General features: G+C 37.1%; 1 protein-coding gene across 2 annotated transcripts in view; it reads right to left on the bottom strand.

The window, feature by feature from the left end:
• Positions 1 to 1,560: 1,560 nt before the first annotated feature.
• Positions 1,561 to 20,604, bottom strand: part of Neto (Neuropilin and tolloid-like) — a 96,198-nt gene continuing 77,154 nt past the window's right edge. For both annotated transcript variants that reach the window (XM_070662555.1, XM_070662556.1), the window contains 2 exons: positions 10,659 to 10,796; positions 1,561 to 10,149 (listed from right to left, as the gene is read on the bottom strand). In XM_070662555.1, coding sequence (XP_070518656.1) covers positions 9,124 to 10,149; positions 10,659 to 10,796 — 1,164 coding nt within the window. In that variant the 3' untranslated portion in view covers positions 1,561 to 9,123. The remainder of the gene's footprint in view (positions 10,150 to 10,658; positions 10,797 to 20,604) is intronic.

Below are 20,604 nucleotides of genomic sequence, written 5' to 3'. Positions count from 1 at the left end.
ATTAGCATAATTACAAACTTGTTAGTTACCCAGTTTTAATGATTGATTATTATTGGCAATCAAACTTTTGGTGCATCGTGCAACATTAAACACATTACCCATAGCTGCCGCGTATATATGTATAAAGGCCATTAAAATATAACTATTAATGAAACATTAGCACGAGACGCGTCATCGAACTCGTGGGAATCCGATGAACAAAATAATTGGTTCGGCCGCGTTTGAAAATGGATGGAGGTCATTAACGTGTTATTTATGCCTGTGGGACACGTCGGAAAATACGTCGTCTTTGAAAGGTAATAGTCTTGTCAGGTCGAAACTATCCGAGTAGAGAGGAAGAACGTAATTTTCCAATAGGCCGTTCAAAATGAGCCCGTTCTAGAGGTGTCTTTAGTGCGCCATATGTCAGTCCGTTAGACGGCAAGGCGTCATGAAATCGTGATCTTCCAATGAGCGTAAATTCGTCCCCAGGCAATGAAGATACCGGGACGAGCGACAAATGCACCTTCAATGAAGTTTTACGTTCTCTCGACGAAACGAATTTAGTATCCGTTTCGTCGTAGACGAAGTCGCTGAGGAAGCGAAGAAAAGAATTCAGTGAAGTATTATCCGCAATGCTGCTCTTTCATGCATACAGCTTTTATTTATATTACTTAAAGTAAAAATTCAGTCGTGAAGACAGGAGCTTATTTTTCTTTCAATTATATCAATATAGATTTTAGAAATTAATTTCTTTTTATGAATTTACGTACTTAATAGTAGTGAATTTTTTTTTTTAACAGAAAGGCATGAAAGAAAGTAAAATTTATTTTACGGCTGTACTCTCGAGAATTCTTTTACTGGTACGAGAAGATTCATATATACATTTTTAAACACGTAATACAAGGAACAAAGAATGTGGGTGGTATTGATCTAATTTTTTTTTTCGTCCTCGCTTTAACACTTTATTTGGGCATGAATAAATTAATTAAAATTTATATCTTATTATTAATATATTGAAATAGAAAGAAAGGAATACATTCAATTTTGGAAGCCTCTAGTTTCTCTGGGTTTCGTTCTGAATATTCGTGATAATGATATTTTAGGTGTTCTCGTTTTCAAAATTATTGTTTAATGAATACACATATATGTATTTGATACATATGTATTTGAAATATACAGAGCTCGATTTATCGAGGTGTCTAGTGCACTGTGTTTCTATGCATGTGTACTGTACATATATTGTACGTATAGGAAGTCCATTTTTCTGCGATTCCGTCGACGGTACGTGAGCATCACGTCGTCGGTATCCTCCGGGAAAGCTTAGGGAATGCTTATTTTACGGCAAAGCGTCATAAAGACACGGTCCGCCAATGAGCATAAAACTCTCAACTTCGGTTGCCGTAACTCGCCCGACAATAAATACAGATAGAGCGGAAAGCTGCACCCTATCATTCCCCTCCCACCCCCCCTTTTTTTTTCCCGGCCAGTCGTGAGACTTTCACAGTCGTAATTCGCCAGCTACGTCACGGCCCGCATATCACTGGAATTTTTCTTGGTTCTTTCGAACTCCATCGTAGTTACTTTATTCCGATTATCGTATCCTCTTGAGAGATCGCGAGGACATTTAGGAAAGAAAGTACCGCTGTCAAAGTTAGACTTTTAATATTTGTTTCTTCTAACGTTTTCTTCCTATTAAACGTGAACTGTAATTTATCGGGCGATAAAATAAAAATCTCTACGTAGATAATAAAACGTTCGGTATATGTACTTACGCGTATAAACATTTTATTACGTTAATTGAAAATAGAATATTGATACAAGCAGAAAACAATCGTGCACCTGGATTATATTTTAGTCTTGATGTCTTCTTATGTTTCTTTATTAAGTTTTGTATAAGTTTAACCCGACCTAGACCCGTCTGGCTTCGTCCAGATTTTCTCGTCGAATTTCTTGACTTCAGTGCAGTAAGATTAAATTTCGACTAACAAAGGGAAAGAGAGCACAGAAATTTTGAATGTATATATTCATAATGATAGCAATCGCGATCTAATTAAATTTACATATATGTTCTGGTGTATAATATTACACATTATTGATTTAACGGTTAAACAAAAATATATTGCAGAGGTATTAGAATTATTAGAAAATTTTATACAAAATAAAATTAATTTATAGGCTGGCTAAATGCTTTAAATTACATTATTATTACATAATAAAATCCATCTTGGATGAGAACATTCTTCTCGCAATAAATGTAAGAGACCCATTTAGATTATATTACGACTTAAAACTCGTAATACATTGTGCTGTACTAGAGATGAACGTAGTCATTTTTCTGCCCACGCATACATTTATTTGTATGTACCACGGTTGGTAGCAACTCTTCGGTACAGTAAAAATATTTAGTTAGCGTTGACAAACAGTTGGTGAAACGGATGCACAACGAAAATCCGCTTTTGTGCAGTCTCGGTAAAAACGTGTACGATATATTTTTAGTAAATTTTAATACTCGTACCCCAGTCTATTAAAACCGTACAATAAGCTTTACGTTCAATTATTAATCATGAAAGAAATGTATTAAATTATACAGTATGTTGAAAACTAAAATGTTTTTCAATTTCTAAAAGTTAGAAAGTATTATGTACAAAAGTATTTGCACTAAATTATGCATATAATAGATTTCAGACAAGAACTGATATAAAAATAATAAAATATTGATCAGGTTTTGCCTTTGTCAATAAATTTAGACTACTCACCTGCTTTTCACAATTCCCTCAAGATATTTTGCGCTTTTGAGCGCGGCTGTATTTCGCTAAAATGAGTTGCCTAAAAATTGTTATATCCACATCGCGAACGCCGTTTTCCCTTGCGTATCGAAACTTTTCGTCGTTATGCACGCTCAATGTCACCGCAGCGATAAATTGTACCTCAAGTGTGCCGCAAAGGTACAGCACGAGCGGCATAACTCACGCGCCATTTCTCCGCGACGATTCGACCAGCGACATACCACACACTCGGATCTAGTTCATGAATAGTTTTATATTTGCTATGAATAAATTCATGAGAAGTGACTGCACGTGCGTTTGTAACCGGGGAAGCACCGAGAAATCCAAATCGTTTTATTATGGCGATTGATATGTGCAAATATACATACAAATCTATGTATATACATGAATCGGATTTTTACATGAAAGTTATTATTTTTTATTTATGCATATTATTACGTTTATACCAAGTGTATATTAAATAAATATATGTATCTGTAATCTCTTATAAAAATCGAACGGTTTCCTAGTTAAATGGAATTTTGCAGCAAAGTAAAAATTTAAAATTTTACGTGTCAATAATTAAACATGCATGCACACATGTGTATCACGTTTTATCTTGATACAGATAAAAAAAAAAAAAAAAAAAAAAAAAAGAAAATAAAATAATAGGTAGATATATTTGCTAATGCAAAAATATTTTTCGTATAATGTAGGTGCTGAAAAGTTCTAGTGGTTTAAGCTACTGTGCTATAATATTTTATATAACAGAGGGAAACTGCGGTGACCATCGATCCCACCGTGTGTACAGTTTCTCGCAACATTTGTCTCCATTATTTGCGTCTACTCGTCCGCCGTTTTATTTTGTCGTAAAGTCTCGGAAAAATCGTAGCAACATTCATGAAAATTACCCTATTACACAGCGAACAAGATAGTTTAGATACTGTTCTCTTTACTTTTCTATAACAACGTTTAATCTTCTCAAAATAGCTTTATTAATGCAAACATAATATATTTGAAACAAAAAATGTTTTTTTCCAAATATCTAACTTTTAACAATTTTATACAGAAGAAAAACATACTATTAAATTATTAGTATAGTATTCTGAACAAAATGTAATAGCGTAATGCGTCGAAAGAAATTTTTAAGAACAGGAAGAAACATGAACTTATTTACGTATAATAAATAAAAAGCGTAATAAATTTGATTTGTTAAGTACGACGTGGGAAATATGGAGGGAAAATCGGATAATACGGTTTTTCATCCTACACATAATTACGTGGCTTTACCTATGACGTTATTGCGCTTGTACAGTGAGATAAAGATACAAAAAATGGAAAGAATTGTAATGTAAAGCTGCGGATGAAGTTTTACAACAGAAAAGAAAAATTGTCTTAGTTCTTAATTATGTGACAGGATAAATTTTATGTTTGACTTTCTCGAATTGGGTTTCTAACATTAATTATAAGATAAAATAAAACGATCATTAAATTTGCATTTAGTCTTAAAAAAAGAAAAGCATATCTTCGTTTATTTTTAGCTCTCGCTCAAAGTTGACTTACCTTGAAAGCTTACTGAAAGTCTTGTAACACATTTCGGTTGAATTAGATGATGATTAAAGTAAAAAAGAAAAAAAAAAAAAGAAATAGGCACAATTTACTTTAAAAGTACTATATTTGTAATATCTGTTTCATATGTATCTTTTTAGTATTCGTATTGTAGTGAGTTTATGTACAAATGTATACACTCCGTACATTATGTTTTATACGTTAATCTTTAGAAGACCGGGGTGGCTTATGTTCAAGCCACTAACAATAAGATAGACACTTATTTAATGAATATTATCGGTATGTAATATGTGCATTTACATTTACACGTGTATGTGTGTTGTGTCTATACATGATTAAGGACTAAATTAATTCGCATACTTATACATAAAGATATACATTTATATGCAGGCGTATACATATAATGACATATAACGGTATTTAAATTAAATCATTTCTTCGTTTTTCTGTAAAACTTCGATAATATTTGACATCAAAATCCATCCAAGAAACATCATGGTTTAAATTTTGAAAATTTCCATTATGCATATGTTGTTCTGTCGCACCAGATCGGGATGGTTTACAGTATATGAGCTATCAATAAACTTGAAAAACTATGTGGAGCACGTAGATTATGCATACGTATACATTTTACATGAAGAAAAAAAAAAGAAAAAAAACATTTTTTGAAGTTTAGTGGACAAATACCGGTCTTCTAAAGGTTAAGCGTTAACATGCGCATCTGTACATAAATGTCGAATACTCGATTAGGTCTTGGCTTGTGTCAAAACTGCATCGTGAATTTCCATACGCTCTTGATCAATGTAATTTAATTGACTAATTTAATTAGCGATCTGGTCGTGGGTATATGTAAAAGTCTGCGCACACACGGTCACATTTTTTGGTTTACATATATTTTTTATTATACCAGAATCGAATATTAAAACGGTGTGAAAGGACACGCGGAAATGAACGATACTCATCAATGAAGCATACAGATATCGTCGTAATTGCTATTCCATCGGATATGTACGATTATACCTATATGTGTACAAGTTGATTTTTCTTGTTACGACATATTGACTTAATACTCGATCTTTTTTTTTCCATTATTCAAAAAGTATTTAATTTGTTTAAATCAGATTTGTCGTAATACACACAGGTATATGCAATTAATTCTATACTTTCTGTTAGTAGAAATAATATTAGTAGCAATAACGACACATGCTGTTTTTTTTTTTAAATTAAAAAAGAATTGATTTTAATTAATTTTAACAACATTAAACGATAAAAGTTTGGGAAAAAATTAAGGTAACGTTAATCCGTTTTTCTAAATTTTACGATTACGTAATTTTTTTTTTTTACGATTAGTAAGCTATTTTATAATTAAATAAGTATAGTGACAAACATAAAAGAAATAAGTACAATTAATAAATATTAAATAAAGCAGCAATATAAGTAGCATTTTTAAGTTTCAACAAAAGGATTTGAAAAAGTCAACATTTGAATGAGAATAAAATACATTTATCAAAAGAACTTAGAATATTGCATAAAAATAAATTGTGCATCGTACTTTACATTACAAAAAGAAATAATTATTTATTTATAGTTTATATGTTATTCAGCTCGACAGGTAAATTTTAAAGTAGTTAAGGGAGCGATACGTATAACATTGGTTTTAACATATACAACGAATTAACTACGTACAAGAATTAATAGCAAACAGCTGGAAAAGCGCAAAATAATCTCTGATAATTTGTACGTAGAGCTTATTAAGCGGAAATTTGTGCAGCCGCCGGTATACGTACTCCTGCTATCACGCTCAAGTGATTATCAGATCGCATGTGATTTCAGACGTCCCCGGTGGCATTCGTAAAATAGATGCAAGGCCGCCGTTTGTCCGATATTCAAGTTGCGCCTCGGGACGCCGATGAAAATAAGTATCGCGTTCGTGGACCGTAAACAGCTGCGCGTGTCAGCTGATACAAATTCGACATGATTGGGCGTGCGCGTGCATGCGTATGCACGTTAATTAGTAAAGTATGTATGTAAATACATATAACGCGCGTGAAATAAGTATTTGTGTGTGTATTACGAATTATAAATGCATTTTGCGAAGTACCTGCTGCGACCGGGCGCACGCAAACTCGCATGTTTCCGCAGTAATTACCATATGTAAAAATAGTTCGCCTAATATTATCGCCGTGCACACGTCTGCACATTATCGCAAGTTTTCTCTTGGCGCCAATCGATGCCAGTCGCGCATCCCGCGGAAATATCGCTTTCAAACGATGCTCCCCCAGGTAGTTAGGTGCGCGGATTTATGTTTCTATCTAGTCGCATTTTAGTACGCCTTCCGGTAACGTCTATGATTAAATGCGGACCATGAACACATGCCTAAAATCGTTAGAACAACGCGCGTTACTTTCCACGTTAATCCCGATTTGATCCGGCCGCGATGGATTCGCAGGAAGAATTATTGGAAACGTCTTCCGGCACGCTACACGTAGCGTAGCTGAAGAAAAAGTATCGTTTCGCGAACCATGCAGTTAGACTACGTGATGAGAATACGCTCGGTGTCAGAGAAACAAAATGTTTTATGAATCCAATGGGCTTTATCAAGTATACGCTTTTCTTCTTCGAGTTTACATTGGCAACGATAATTCACAGAAGAAGACACACGGTTGATCGAAATAATTAGTCGCCTCTAATGTATTAAGAAGAAATCCTACAAGCCACTTCGTTCGCGTCTTTCTTTGCGATTAAGCGAGGAAGACCACAGGCCATCGTGGAGGTTTGTTTTTTCTCATCGATTAACGAGTGATTAATAGCTCTCGATTCCCGCTTCTGTTCCCAGGCGGTGTTACTTGTAAGAACGAATGAAGTTCCGCTCCCGATATGTTACATTCCATTAAGCCCGTAAGATTTCGCAGAAATCAATAATCGGTATCGATAGCGTGCGGCTTCTTATCTCGCGCTGTTTTATCGCTCAAGAAAATTATTCGGACGTTTAGAAAAAAAAGTTTCGCCACAACGCGACAAAAGTATATATTCCTAGGCAAACTAACATCGTAATAATGGAAACAACGGTGGTCCAGAAAATTTTGGAAAACATTAGTTTTAGATAAGGAAATGTTTAAAGCAAAAACATTTTACGAGCTACTTAAATTTTTTTTCTTTTTTTTTTCTTTTTCTTTTTTTTTCTTTTTTGCAAGTTTTAATATACTAATATATCATTGAAGTAAAATTGTTATACATATATTACTAAAAGAAATCGTGAGAATAATCTATAAATGTAATATAAATACTGTTAAGTATACTTTATACTTGAGTGCAAGTTTAAAAGTAAAAGAATCTTCTCTGACTGCGTTTTTCATCTTTTTGCCTGCGTGAATGCGCTTTATCAGACGATTCGATTTAATCGCGCTCAAGTATTAACTTCGAGTCTAAGTTACGGTCCAGATCTTTTTCTCATTATTTTTTTTTTTTTTTTTGTTTTGTCTCGCGATTTACTTATTTGTCGTACAAATAGCGCGAAAGAAAACGATTGTTTATGAGACAAATGGTTTTCAATTGCTTCTGTCAGAAATTTATTTGCGTGATTCTATCAACAGATTGAGTAGCACTTTTACTTTCTCTAAGAAACATTTCAACTGTAAGTGAATACAGTTGTCAGTGCCTATTTAGGACGCACTCGTGCTCACGATAACGTACCGTAGACGCGGCTATGTACATGATTGATACTCTTTTATTGTTTTAACGAGGATACAATTAACATCAAGCCTCGCATTCGAGATAATTCACATTTTCCTTTGAGAGAAAAAAAAAAATTAGCACGGCGACTCACGCGCACTTAAGATTAAAATTGTATACGCGTCGCTGCGTAGAAAAATGTAGCAGTGGTGACGCGAAAATCGGTCGTGGTACGATTTAAGCTGTAAAAGAAAGATTAAAAAGGTATAGAAGCTCCGATCTCCTGGTCGAGCGATCTTTTGGTCATGTCGAACGATCTGACGACGCATCGGAGAAAGCCAAGGGACGACTTAGCTCCATCGAGAGAACTTTGAGTACCGACCGTTTTCTTCGAAGGGCGACCAAATCTCCTCGCGGTTCGATTAGGCCAAGTGCGATACATAGGGTCCATGCTGCATCGCTCGAAGGTACTCCAAGCGATCGACGGCTGCCACGGCTGTAAATGCGTGTGCGAGAGACATCCGCAATGTTGCCAGGAGAGTGTGGGAGTCCTGCACCTGAATACGGGTACTCTGAAGCCCTCAGGTGGTTGCAGAATCGGTAGGTCATGCAGCTTTAAGGCCGCCTTTGTTCGACACTGTCTCGAAATCAACGTATCGCCCGTCGTTGTCCACCCGATGCGATTTACCGAACACGGCATGGCAATCAAGTCGTCAAACTGAGACTTCGCGTCGATGTTGATCGAATTGAAATCAGACGCGTTACTGACCGCTGTCGATCCCTCTGGTTTGCTTGAGCCGCAGGCGAGTTCTTCGATATGTCTCTCTATAGCCGGCTCGCTATGAATCAATATATCACCGATCGCCGACTCCTGGTCGCTTCTCGAGAATTTACGATCACAAAAGTTACTGACTGTAAGCAATTTCTCGCACGATTTCTTGCGATCAAGCTCGTTATGACGCGCGGATCAAGAGGAGAAATTTCCGTCTATGGTAGAGCTTGTTGAGGCGTCGTCGTCGAGAGAACTCTGCGTCGCGACGGTCACCTTGTTCCCACTGTCGCTGCAAGTTGTCACCGGATAATTTTGACGGGGATGGCGTCTCTTGTAAGGTTCCCAGTCCCCATGACCCCGGCGTCAGTGTGTCGCGATCACGTCCGGGGCGCTTTTTGTGCTTTCTATGCTGAACGGTCGTCTTTGATCCACTTCGATCACCGCCTCCGCTCGATACCTCGGATCCAGCGGTTGTCGCTTGGTAGGCGTATTCCCGGAAGAGTGTTGCGACGCGCTGGACGTAGTATTGCTAGAACCGTGACCAGATCCATACGTAGAGCTTCCGTATCTCTCGCCGGAGCCTGCAGTAGGTTGCCGTACGAATTTAGGCGATTGTCGATAAACGCCGCTAGGCTCTCTGCTAGGCTTGGGACTTTGAAATCTTTGATAAGACGGGTAGTCTAATTGTTCCGGATACTGGGCAGTTTGCGGCGATGGATAACTCGACTCGGTCGTCGAGGACCATCCGGGTGGTGCCGGTATAGGATTGTGCTTCGGGCAAACACCCATACTCCCGTCCCGCCCGCGAGACGCCGGACTGCAGCCGGAGCATTGAGAAATGCTTTGTTGTTGCGAGCTCTGCAATGATTGCGAGCTCGGCTGAGACGATTGAGCGCTGTGATGAGATTGCTGCGGACTCTGTTGCAACTGCTGACGATAAAAATGACGATGATGATAATGTTGATGCAGATTGGTCCCATTTTGAGAGCTAGGCGGACGAATGCCGAAGGTCGTGAAACTTAGCGGCATCCCCGCGTCCATTACTCGCGGCTCGAAAAGACTTTCTCGCGTTTGGCAGTAATTGTCGCGCATTTCGGGCTCCTCGCTGGACTCCTGTAGGCGTTCCTGCGTAGCATTGCTTACGTTATTGCTTTGATGAATGTCGGTGATATCTCCTGTGTTATAAGTCATTTCGAGAACGAGGTCTTTCGTGTATTCCTGGAGTATCATAGTTGTAGGCGGCATTAGCTCCTTGCTAGGCACGACTTCTAAGCTAGGCGATTCACTGCCACGGTCGTGTAAATCTGTTGTAGAAACCGAAATCGGGCACGGCGTCGACTTTCGACCTAGTTCATCTAAACGATTTTCTCTGGATTGTCTTATGTGCTCCTATAAGAAAGCGAAGAAACGAAGTGTGCGTGATAATACAAATAAGGTTTGACCTACTAATTGTAATTTATGAAAATTAATAGAACGATGAAATATCAATATTTTTTAATTTTTAAGACAGTGTATCGTTAAAGTAACGTTACATTGCTGAAGCATTATAATTTTTGCGAACGCACTAAAATATTGTATTGTTATAAAAAGAATAGTTATATTCTCGTTTTATTAAACTAGAAGGAACGTATTGTCGATTTTTAATAAAACTTGCGAGTAAATCTTGACCGTAACCATCAACTTTGTATAAATAATACGAGATGTATTTACGAAGGAGAACATCTTCAGAACAACTTTTATAAAATATTTTCTGAAATGTAGCAGGAAACCTTTGCGTATTTCCGTAGAGACTTCGTTTTCCAATCTCTCGTTTACTGTAAGTTAAGGCACGATAGGGTAAAGAAAGGAAGAAAGAGAGAGCGTTCGCAATTCGCGCTGAGAAAATAAAATTCACTCACCTGGATGATGCGGTGATCGCGGATGAGCTTCCGAATGCAGTTGAAAACGAAGGCAAAGCTCATGCCAAACATAATTAAGGAGAAAACGACGAGAATTATAACGATATGCTGCGAATCAATCAACCGTGAGGTCTTCTTCTGCAAATAAAGAAATTGATCGTGTCTTTAATATCTCGAATTGTTATTTATTATATTTAATTTAATGCTGGGTAGAAATTTGCACTATTTAAAGTAAACGCTCTTTTTAATTTAAATGGATTTTAAATTAAATCGAATAATCGGGAGGCCGGTGTTAAATGCCATTTTGTTCCGGCTACAGCTTTCCTATGTAGCTTACGAGGGCAAGCTTCTCGCGACAATGGTGTCTTAAGATTCGCGCGGATTCGTCGGTGCACCTCGACATTGTGGTACGACGTACATTCTCTTGTCACCCCCCCTCGTTCCGTCCCATTTTCAACATTTATCGGCTACACAGGTGTCGCGCTAAATGCCTTCGTGAAATTTCACGTGAAGCGTTACACATCACGCCCGGTTCTAGTCTAAAGGAGAAACTTGCGAAACATCGCGGCGCATAGAATGTATGGAAGCAAGTAGGATCGACGCGATCCATCTTCGTCCCCTATCTCTCCCCGCTGCTGTCTCTTACGTTCTGTCCTTTGTCTCGCAGAATGACAGCGACGCCGCGGATTTTACCTGTTTGCTCCTCGTTTACTTAAGTGGTTGCAGCGCGAGAGTAACTCGTTGAAATGTTACTTTATATCGCGTTTGTTGGAGTTTAAGCATCAAGTGTTCGCTACGCAGCACCATTCGCAACGTACAAAGTGATTTCGTTTGACAAAGAATCAAATAATCTCTTTCATAATATTTCAGAAAGAATCATTTCATTCAGTGGAGTTTTCTTGTAAAAATATATTTACGAGATTAGCTTTAACTATCTCCTTCTTCCTGACTCTTTTCTGTCAGCATTTTGTTTTAATACACTCTTTTTTACATTCAGGATTTATATCTTTATCGCGTTTAACCGATTCTCTTTCTTTCCGCGAGCATCAAACATATTTTCTAAAGATTAAATCGCTCGGTTAATATAGGAACTTGTGCCTCGCACAAAACGTTACGAATTTGCATACTTGCACAAGTAGTGCCATAATTAAATTATCAAGTACACCGTAGACGGTGAGCAAGATTTCGACTTGGTATAAGATAAATTAAGTTCACGAACTTAGTAATTACTCGTACGATTTCTCGATCACGTAATCTTATTTATACGAGGAATATCCGATTTCCCGGGGAGCGTATAAATTATTTAATTTTTCCTTTTGTTGGAATCGCTGTCAAAAATTTAATTTAAAATCCGAGGATTAAATTTGGAAAATTAATTTAAAAATAACCCACGTTTTTTAATTTGTTTCTTTTTACGTGTATGAAAAATACCGGAAGTGATGGTCACTGTTATAAGTAGTGAGCTCGATACGTTTACTCTAATCGAGTAACTTTACATGCGAACGGTTTTACGACCGTATTATGCAACACGTTGTATGCGAGTCACGTTATGTATTTCAATGCTTACACAGTAATAACTAATTTTAGCAGACCGGTCTTGCGTGTCACCGACATAGAGTAACGTTTACCCACATTATTGCTACTCGGTACATTCAGCTTGGAATGCGCCGTTAAACTATGGAGTAATTTATATCGACGTCACATGTCGCCCGTGTTCATTCGTGTTCGCTTACGTGTGCCAGCTCAAAGAGACGTTATTCCCCTTTCTTCCGTATATTTCTCCCGGCGGTCGCGCTATAATTTCCCGGCGTTTATCTTTCGTGCACTACCCCAAGTTGAATTCGTTGCCCCGACTGCGAGAACATGTCCACCTAAATCCAGAATGCTTAACGCGATGGAAAATCAGTTAGCAGAGAATGGAATTGGTGTGACATAAATTTAATTTCTAAAATTAGAATATATATGTATTTTATGCCGCGAAAGCAGAATCAAACGGCCTGTACGGTAATATAAACGCGCAAAATTATTGCAATCGTGATGGTTTTTATGCGAAAAAAAAAAAATTAATGGAGGAAAAGTGAACGTATTGTCGTATTTTTATTACACTGCAGTATTTTATTACATTCCAAACGTGTTCATCAATCATATTTTTATCAAAGGGAGAATTTTTTTTATTTTTTATTTTTTTTTTCTATTGAACATCGTGCGAAAAACGCGCTGGTAAATTGGTCGATAAAGGAAAGCAACGCGACGTGCCGAAATCGCAAATCGACGGATATGTTCTACCAACGTGTAGTAATTACGAGGATCACGACGGATATTAAATCCCTCTTCTCATCGTATATGCCGGAATATACCATTATAACAGTCGTCTCGAAATTTTTCGACGTCATTTCTAAATCGTTTTATTTATACTTTTTTTTTTTCTTTTTTTCTTTTTTCTTGTTAAGAATTAAGCTGTAAAATCGTGATACCGTGCAGCGTACGGGCGTATGAGTAAGCGAGTAAGGGAGGAACTCGGGAGGAGAGATTGCACAAGTGGATGCTTCCTTCTGCTTCCGTGAGTCAGAGTGGTTTATTGTTATGCTCATACGCCCGGAATCATTGCACGTTTTCATGAATACGTCGCTCTACACACCGTTCTTGCATTGAACAGCCCACTGCTGAGTACAACAACTGACACTTTTCCTCGGCATTACCGTAGAGAAACTACGATAAACGACGCGGACCGCGAAGATGTAGACGTTACTCTTTCGGTCGCCACATAATTGCACGAATACCAAGGCAATTAACGGGTAAAGAGAGCGCTTCCGAGCCCTTAAAGGTTTCCGCGTAATAAAACTGCGTATTTTCTTAATTGTAAAATTATTAATCGTAATTTACGAAATAGATTCTCGAAAAACAGCCAGTTTATTTTTGCTACTATTTTGTGCAATTGTGTGATCGGTATTGGCCATCGTACAAAGTGCATAAAACGACTGCCTGGATTTATGGTGATTGGCGATACAATCCACGCTCGAGAGAGTTCAAAATGTTTTTATTTTATCCTACGATTCCCAATTTTTGGGGAATTTACCAGCGCGATTTATCATTTTTACGAATGTTGTTGCGCCAGATTCTTAAAACGTCAACGTGATGCATTATTATTCTATTAAAATTCATCTTGCATCTTTGTTACGAATATTAATAAAGCGCGATACGAAAATGCGTCTGAAGTGAAATATCAGTTAATTGACAAACTTTAGTATGCTTTTCACGCAGGAAAATTCGTACTATTTTACCAATAGAAATTCTTGACCACCTTGTCCACGGACGTAGTACAAACGCGTAGAACGAGCTCCCGGAGAGACGAAGGTACCGGAGCTATTTTAAATATTTTTGCTATTTATGACGTCGTATTCAATGTTCATAAATGCCAGCATTCACTTTGTAAATGCCAGTCGCGGGATGTTGCTTTGAATTACTAGCATATAAATTAAATAGAAGCGTTCAACCATGCACTAATTACGTAAATTTGCAATAATAAAAATTTGTATGGAGCCCGTGCTTTTGAATTTGACGCAAAATTAATATCAAATAATTTCGATGAGCTATTGGCATATTTTGAAAAAAAAGCATCTCGTTTAAAACTAATAACGTTCTTTTAAAAAAATCATAAAAATACATATAAACTCGAGCTCTATTCCACAAAGTGGCTTTCCGGCAGGATACTAAACTGTCTCATATAACACATGGCCTGCGAATTAGATCTACTGTATTTGAGTTGGTGGAAGCGTGCTATTCATTAAGGTATTTCACGGGAGCTCGGACACACCGCTCGTCCGGAACGGTGTTTAAAGTCAACAACTATCGTGCATTTACACGCATCGCCCGTGTGTTCCCGCGTCAAGACCTCGAAGTTCTACGTGGTATCGACTAGTTGCTATACTCTATATAGACACAGTCTAACTAGGACCTTGTACCTAAGCGCAAATCTCGCATCGGGTGTACAACCTTCTTGCATCGTCTACGGAGACGCGTTTCTTCTCAAGCGTGAGAAGCAATTTCTGGAAATGTATAGAGTTACGTTCGTAAAATTTACGTTCTCTCATTCACGTCGGCTTCTGTGTCAGCCCGTTAAAAAGCATTCTTACAGGCTCGTAAGTATTCATACGCGTACTTCAATCGGCTCATACTTTAATCGTAAATGTTTGTTTTATACTTTCTTTATGCTAGACAGTGAAACGAATTAATATCCGAATTTAAAGCTAGAGATATTAAATTAATGTCGTTCAATCGGCTCGACATTGCAGGGTTTAATATGTACTGCAATAATATTTGATACAAAATGTTCAACGCGATTTTACGAGCAACTTAAAGTTTTTACGTTTTTTTTTTGTCTCCTGCATTTTATGCTTTAATAAAAAAATGTAGGAGATTGTAAATGAGAAAGATGTAGACCGATTAAAATTTGTCTGGTTTTATTCAACCGGAATAAACTTTGAGAATCTTTTTATCTTGGGACAACCATTTTATTTCTCGATTTTACGTTAAATTTGTCTTCGCGTAGCTTCCCTCTATTGGTGTTAGAAATATTTTTTACCAAGCTGTATAAACGTGCACACAAATATTGTAACTGGAAAAGAAGAAAACAAATAGTCACTCCTTGGCGAAAAGTTTCTGCAAGACGGAAATAATTAGTCGCTACCGGGATTACCGAGAAAAAGGTTGGAGAACCTCTCATTAGCAAGAGAGATGAAAACACCCTGTGTACGCGTGAGCACCTTGTTGCCTTTCCGATGCACTTCCTGTTTACTCTCCCAGTGCCTTCTCCTGTTCGATGAACAAGCTCGCTAAAGAGGCTACTCATTAAAGAACATTTCCTTCACTCTGTCTGTTGTTAACACATTAAAGTACAAACTCAAACGAGAAATAGATTCGCACGAAAACTGTTAAACTCTTTGTTCAAGCTTGCTATACCTTTTTCTCGATAAAAAAAAAAAAAAAGAAATTTGCTGAATGTAGAAATTTAATTACAACAGGTAGAACTTTGATATATTTTTCTCGGCGAATTAGTTCGACGTTATATAATTTATTTAACTTTAATATTGCCAATATTGTGAATTTTCTCGCAATAAAGATTCGAGCGTGATATATAACGGATATCATTCTACTGTTTCCGCGACATGTTCCGTCATTGATTCTCGTAATTCTGAGACTGAAATATGATTATTCTCTATCCGCACTCTCGTATCATTTTTCCTACCTACGCACGGGATTTTCCTTCCTACGATTTACGCTGCCTGCCTGCACAATGTGTACTTGCAGCTATTACGATGCCGCCGCGCGATAAAGGGAACGAATCTCCCTTCCGCTACACATCGGTATAAAATTGGATGGAATCCGCGCTTTCTCGTGCGCCGCATGAGCGTTATAGGTCGTGATTTTGTCGCATTTCGTCCGTACGAGCAATTTCGCGGTCGAGTTCTCTCACGCGGACGACAGCGTTATCATGGTTATACTTCGTCTTTGGTTTACTATAACCCAGTGGAAACTTTGAACGGTTTATTAGGAATGATACTAGCATTGATAATCTAAACGAATTTGTAATTATGCAATTTTTTATTTATCAGAGTTATATGCGTAAAGTATATATATTTTTTTTTTTTATTTTTCTAATAATAATTTTTATATTTAAAATATAGTTAAGGCATTTGCATTAGATAAGTAAATATAAAATAAACTCTAAAAAATTTTTTGACTTTATATAGCGTTATTTCCGGATAATATGTTATTAAAACTCGCGCTTGAGCTAATACAAATTTCATCTTTCGGGAATATCCCATATATAATTCTCAGACAAGTCTCTAAAAGATTTACGAAGGAGCTGAACGGGTATAAAGTTATCTTCATTTTGCACATGATCTCTGATGCCTTTTGGCTTAAAAAAGCATTAATATTATCTTGATCTTTAATAACATTCGGCTCAATACTTCTTACGTATAATTGAATGTTACGTTATTCGAATATAGTAACAACTTGTAAATGCAAGTACCAATGTATGACGTTTTTGCAAAGAATAAATAAACTGATAGATCGATCAACCACAAAAAATTACTCAGAGCTCTCTTGGATTCTGAAACTCAGTGAACAATTATCGTGTCCAGTTTTTTGCTGCGCGTAGAAAACTGGAATTAATGATAAAAGAAAAATTAAAATATGCGTAACGTAAATATAATACGAAGATTTTAAATATCATGGAATAATTATTGTGCACATGTTCAAATGGATCACATTCCTCTTTTTTGCGGCGTACATATACCAGTTCATAGAATTACAATTATAAAAAAAAAAAAAAAACGAGCGTGTAACTAGCCGTTTCATGAAAGTGCCGGGGTTCGGATGAGAATGTACAGACAGGGTAGCATTTTTGACTTTTACAGTCCTTAATTTAATTAATCGCCGTTTTGTGCACGGCTGAATTAAATTACGATGTGATGGCGTGTAACGCTGAAATGCAAGAATCTACTTTTAATTTTATTATGATCTCGTTTTCGCTCATCCGCCCTTTAGAGATCAAAGAATTTTGCGCGCAATTGTCAGAACGTTGCTTAGAAGTGTGTCTTAATTGTGATTACTGCGAGTGAAATTAGAATTGTTCTTCGCGTAACGTTCATTCAATTGCGGAGTAATTTGCGAACTATATACTTTCAAAATTACATTGGTACCAGGCATCTTCTCACAGTAGATCGCGCGATGTAATTACTTAGAAAGAGAAATAACTTTCCTTTAGCGAGCATCTTATCTGTAACTCGAGTTGAACAAAAGCTTTAGACCGACAAGAGTGTCATTTTCGATATCTGCAAATAATGTCAGCTAATGAATTTTTTTTTTTACGTAATGCGAAAACATTTACTTGCGTTATTTGAAATTTATTTTTTACTTTTGATGAGAAGGTACGTAGTAATACGAAACGCTTGACGCGAAGAATTTCAAAGTATTTGTTTTTGATGTCGACATTAAAGGAATCTCGGAACGAAGCTGCATCTGTTAGTAAAAGAATTGGAATTGGCACGAAGAAATGAGATTTAATTCCGGTTCGTTTCACAGAGGTTGATCTTTTTCAAGTATTATCACAAGGACGCGCTCATTTGCCGGTGATGTAAAAGCAAATGCACTAGGTATTAGCGTAAAAGTAGGAATATTATGACTTTAAATCTTTCTGTAAAGAACATATTTTATACTTTTGTGCTATATTTGTGCCTTTTTAAAATAAAAGATACTTTTTTTTTTCTTTTTTTCTGTACGACAGAGCTTCGATAATTAATCATTGCCGAATGAATACGATAGATATGTTGCTTGTCATCGATTTATTCGTTGGAATGACATTTGAACGTACATACTACGGGATAAACAGACACCTCTTCATCGCGATAAATTCGCCACTATGTTGCGACTGACAAGTGAATGAGAACGTTTATTTTTGACTAACAGAGCGGCAAAACGCGTATTGTTCGCAGTCACAGTAGAAAATATTAATAGTCGTTGGACATTTAGTTAGCAAACAATCGTTTGCGCGAATTGTAGTTATCTGCGGCGTCAAATACCGGGCGTGAAACGTGTGTGTAAAATACAATAGAAGTTTAATCACTGAAAACTGTTGACAACCTTTCAGAGATAACTTAATAAATGATAATAGCAACAAGCCAAAGACGTTAATACGTAAATGAGAATTTTGTAATTTTATATGCTAGGCAAATATTAAATTAATTGCTTTTTAATATAAAAACAGTAGTTTAATTACGTAAGCAATGAACATTAATTTTATTCCAATGTGGATTGTATATTGTTCCGATATAGTACGTATATTCGAGTTTTTCCCCACGGTTATTAAAACCAAAATAATAATTCGGTATTTGCCCGTACGCACAAAAATTAAATGGATTTAACGGGAAGCGCTGCAAAATTACCAATAGTTTTTGATAAGCAATTACTATTGATAGTGCATTCCCAGTGAGCATTGAAAGTAATCAACTTATTACATCAAAATCGTTGTAAATAAAAAATTTATAGGAAAATACTTTCTCGTATGCAAATGGCAATTATGCTTTTTAAAGAGCAATAACTGTTCGATTTAACAGTTATATACATTATCAAAGGTTGGTAATAGGCAATCGTGAATATTTTATTAACAGCACGCTATTTGCGCGTCAACTTAGTAATTCACAATAAAGTGATATTTTTACATTTTTTTCCTATTAAAACCCATGCTGATTGACTCTCTTTCGTTTGGCGTGAAGCAAGTCAAATGAGAATAAATGTCAGCCGTCAAAGAAAAGGTTTTGAGGTTTGATTTTTGGTTGAATTTTTTTTATTAAACTTATTGACTTTTTTTTGTTGTAATTAGTAATCGGATCTCTTGAAGCGATAACTCGTTGTCGACCATATTTTACTCAATTATATCTCGGCGAAAGAGTTTTCTGGCACCGTTATTATGAAAATCGTTGTTTAAGCACCCGCACGATTTAAATTCTGAACCCGCGGTTTGAAATGATCGGGACAAAAATCACGACGTAACATTGACGGAGTCGCGTGCGGCAATATCAGAGCGGCATTATTCGTCGTTAGATTAATATCCCGTCGGCGGCATCGTGCCGTCGTTTCGTCGTTGCCTTGTTCTGGTCGTCTGCCAAAAGCGCGTAGTATTGTACGTACCGGAACCGGAAACACCCACCCGTATAACCGTCGGGGCGCACATCCGAATATCACTGGGGGAGAGAGAGAGCACCCCTGGAATTGCGCAGCCTCGAGATCGGCGAGACTGCCGCGCGTAACCCAGGTTGAAGTGGGCCGTGCTCGTTGCAAAACTTCGCCCGAATAAATTAATTAGCTCCGGTGCTACGGGCAGGGACGGAGAGCGGAAGAGATGGAGACGGGACGTTTTGTGGAGTTGAAAGGCGATTAAGTCGACGGAGACGACCTCGCGAGATCCCGCACGCATGCCGGACCCCGTGGTTTGGCGCTAACAAATAAGAGACTGTAAATCGCGGCGAACAGTTGCGCTATTTTAGACTGCTTAACGCCGCGCGCAAAATTATTCATATATTACGAACGCGAAAGCGCGCCACTTCATTAAGCTAATGATAAATACTTAAGGAGCGTAAATTTTAATAATTGCTATTTAAAAGAATGATGTAACTATTGTACAATAAACGTCAAACGGTGATTGCAGTTTCCATATACAAATTACGAGCATTTTATTTTAATGGCTCGTTCAAAGTTAAACCGAAGTAATTAATGTTCTCTCTTGAGTGTTTTAATTTTATTAATGCGATGGTAAATGAAATTACATTGAGGTTACCGTCGAATCGATATGCCACATCAAGTCCCGCACATCTTTTCATCGCTCTTCTTTTTTTTTTTATTTTGCATTAGAATGAAGTATAAAAAGATCGTCGAATGATTAGGTCTCATCAACACCTTATCGTAAGGTTTCATATCCTGCAGGCGAAGTTAGGCGAAATGAGCTTTCTGAAAGCCGTAGATAATCCCAACTAAAAGACTACAAAGTTCTCGGGACGAGGTACTCTCTTAACATTTATCGTAAGATCATGAACCGCTCGCCATGCTCTAAAGAGACTGCCATTTGAACTGTGAAAGTAATCATGCTTTCAACGGTCCCCTTAGTAGGCTCTATCGGGAATCAAGTTATGTTCTTTTATAAAGTTTTATTTCTGTTCAACGCGCGTCACAATTGCAAATCAGCAACTACTGCATTAATGTGTAATTACAATCAACTCGATTGAAAGTAACGTAAACATTGTTCTGATTTCGCGCTCGACAAATAAAACGCGATAACGCGAAAATGAGAACGTAATAACGGCGATATTTAATAATAACGCGATGTATAAGTAAAAGTATAAATGAAAGGGTCCAATAAGGAGAGCAGGGCCGAGCAAAAAGCAGC

The sequence above is a fragment of the Cardiocondyla obscurior genome, linkage group LG10, assembly GCF_019399895.1.
Source record: "Cardiocondyla obscurior isolate alpha-2009 linkage group LG10, Cobs3.1, whole genome shotgun sequence".
Taxonomy (NCBI): domain Eukaryota; kingdom Metazoa; phylum Arthropoda; class Insecta; order Hymenoptera; family Formicidae; genus Cardiocondyla; species Cardiocondyla obscurior.
Note: the sequence above shows the minus strand (reverse complement) of the source record. Positions and strands in the feature narration are given on the sequence as shown.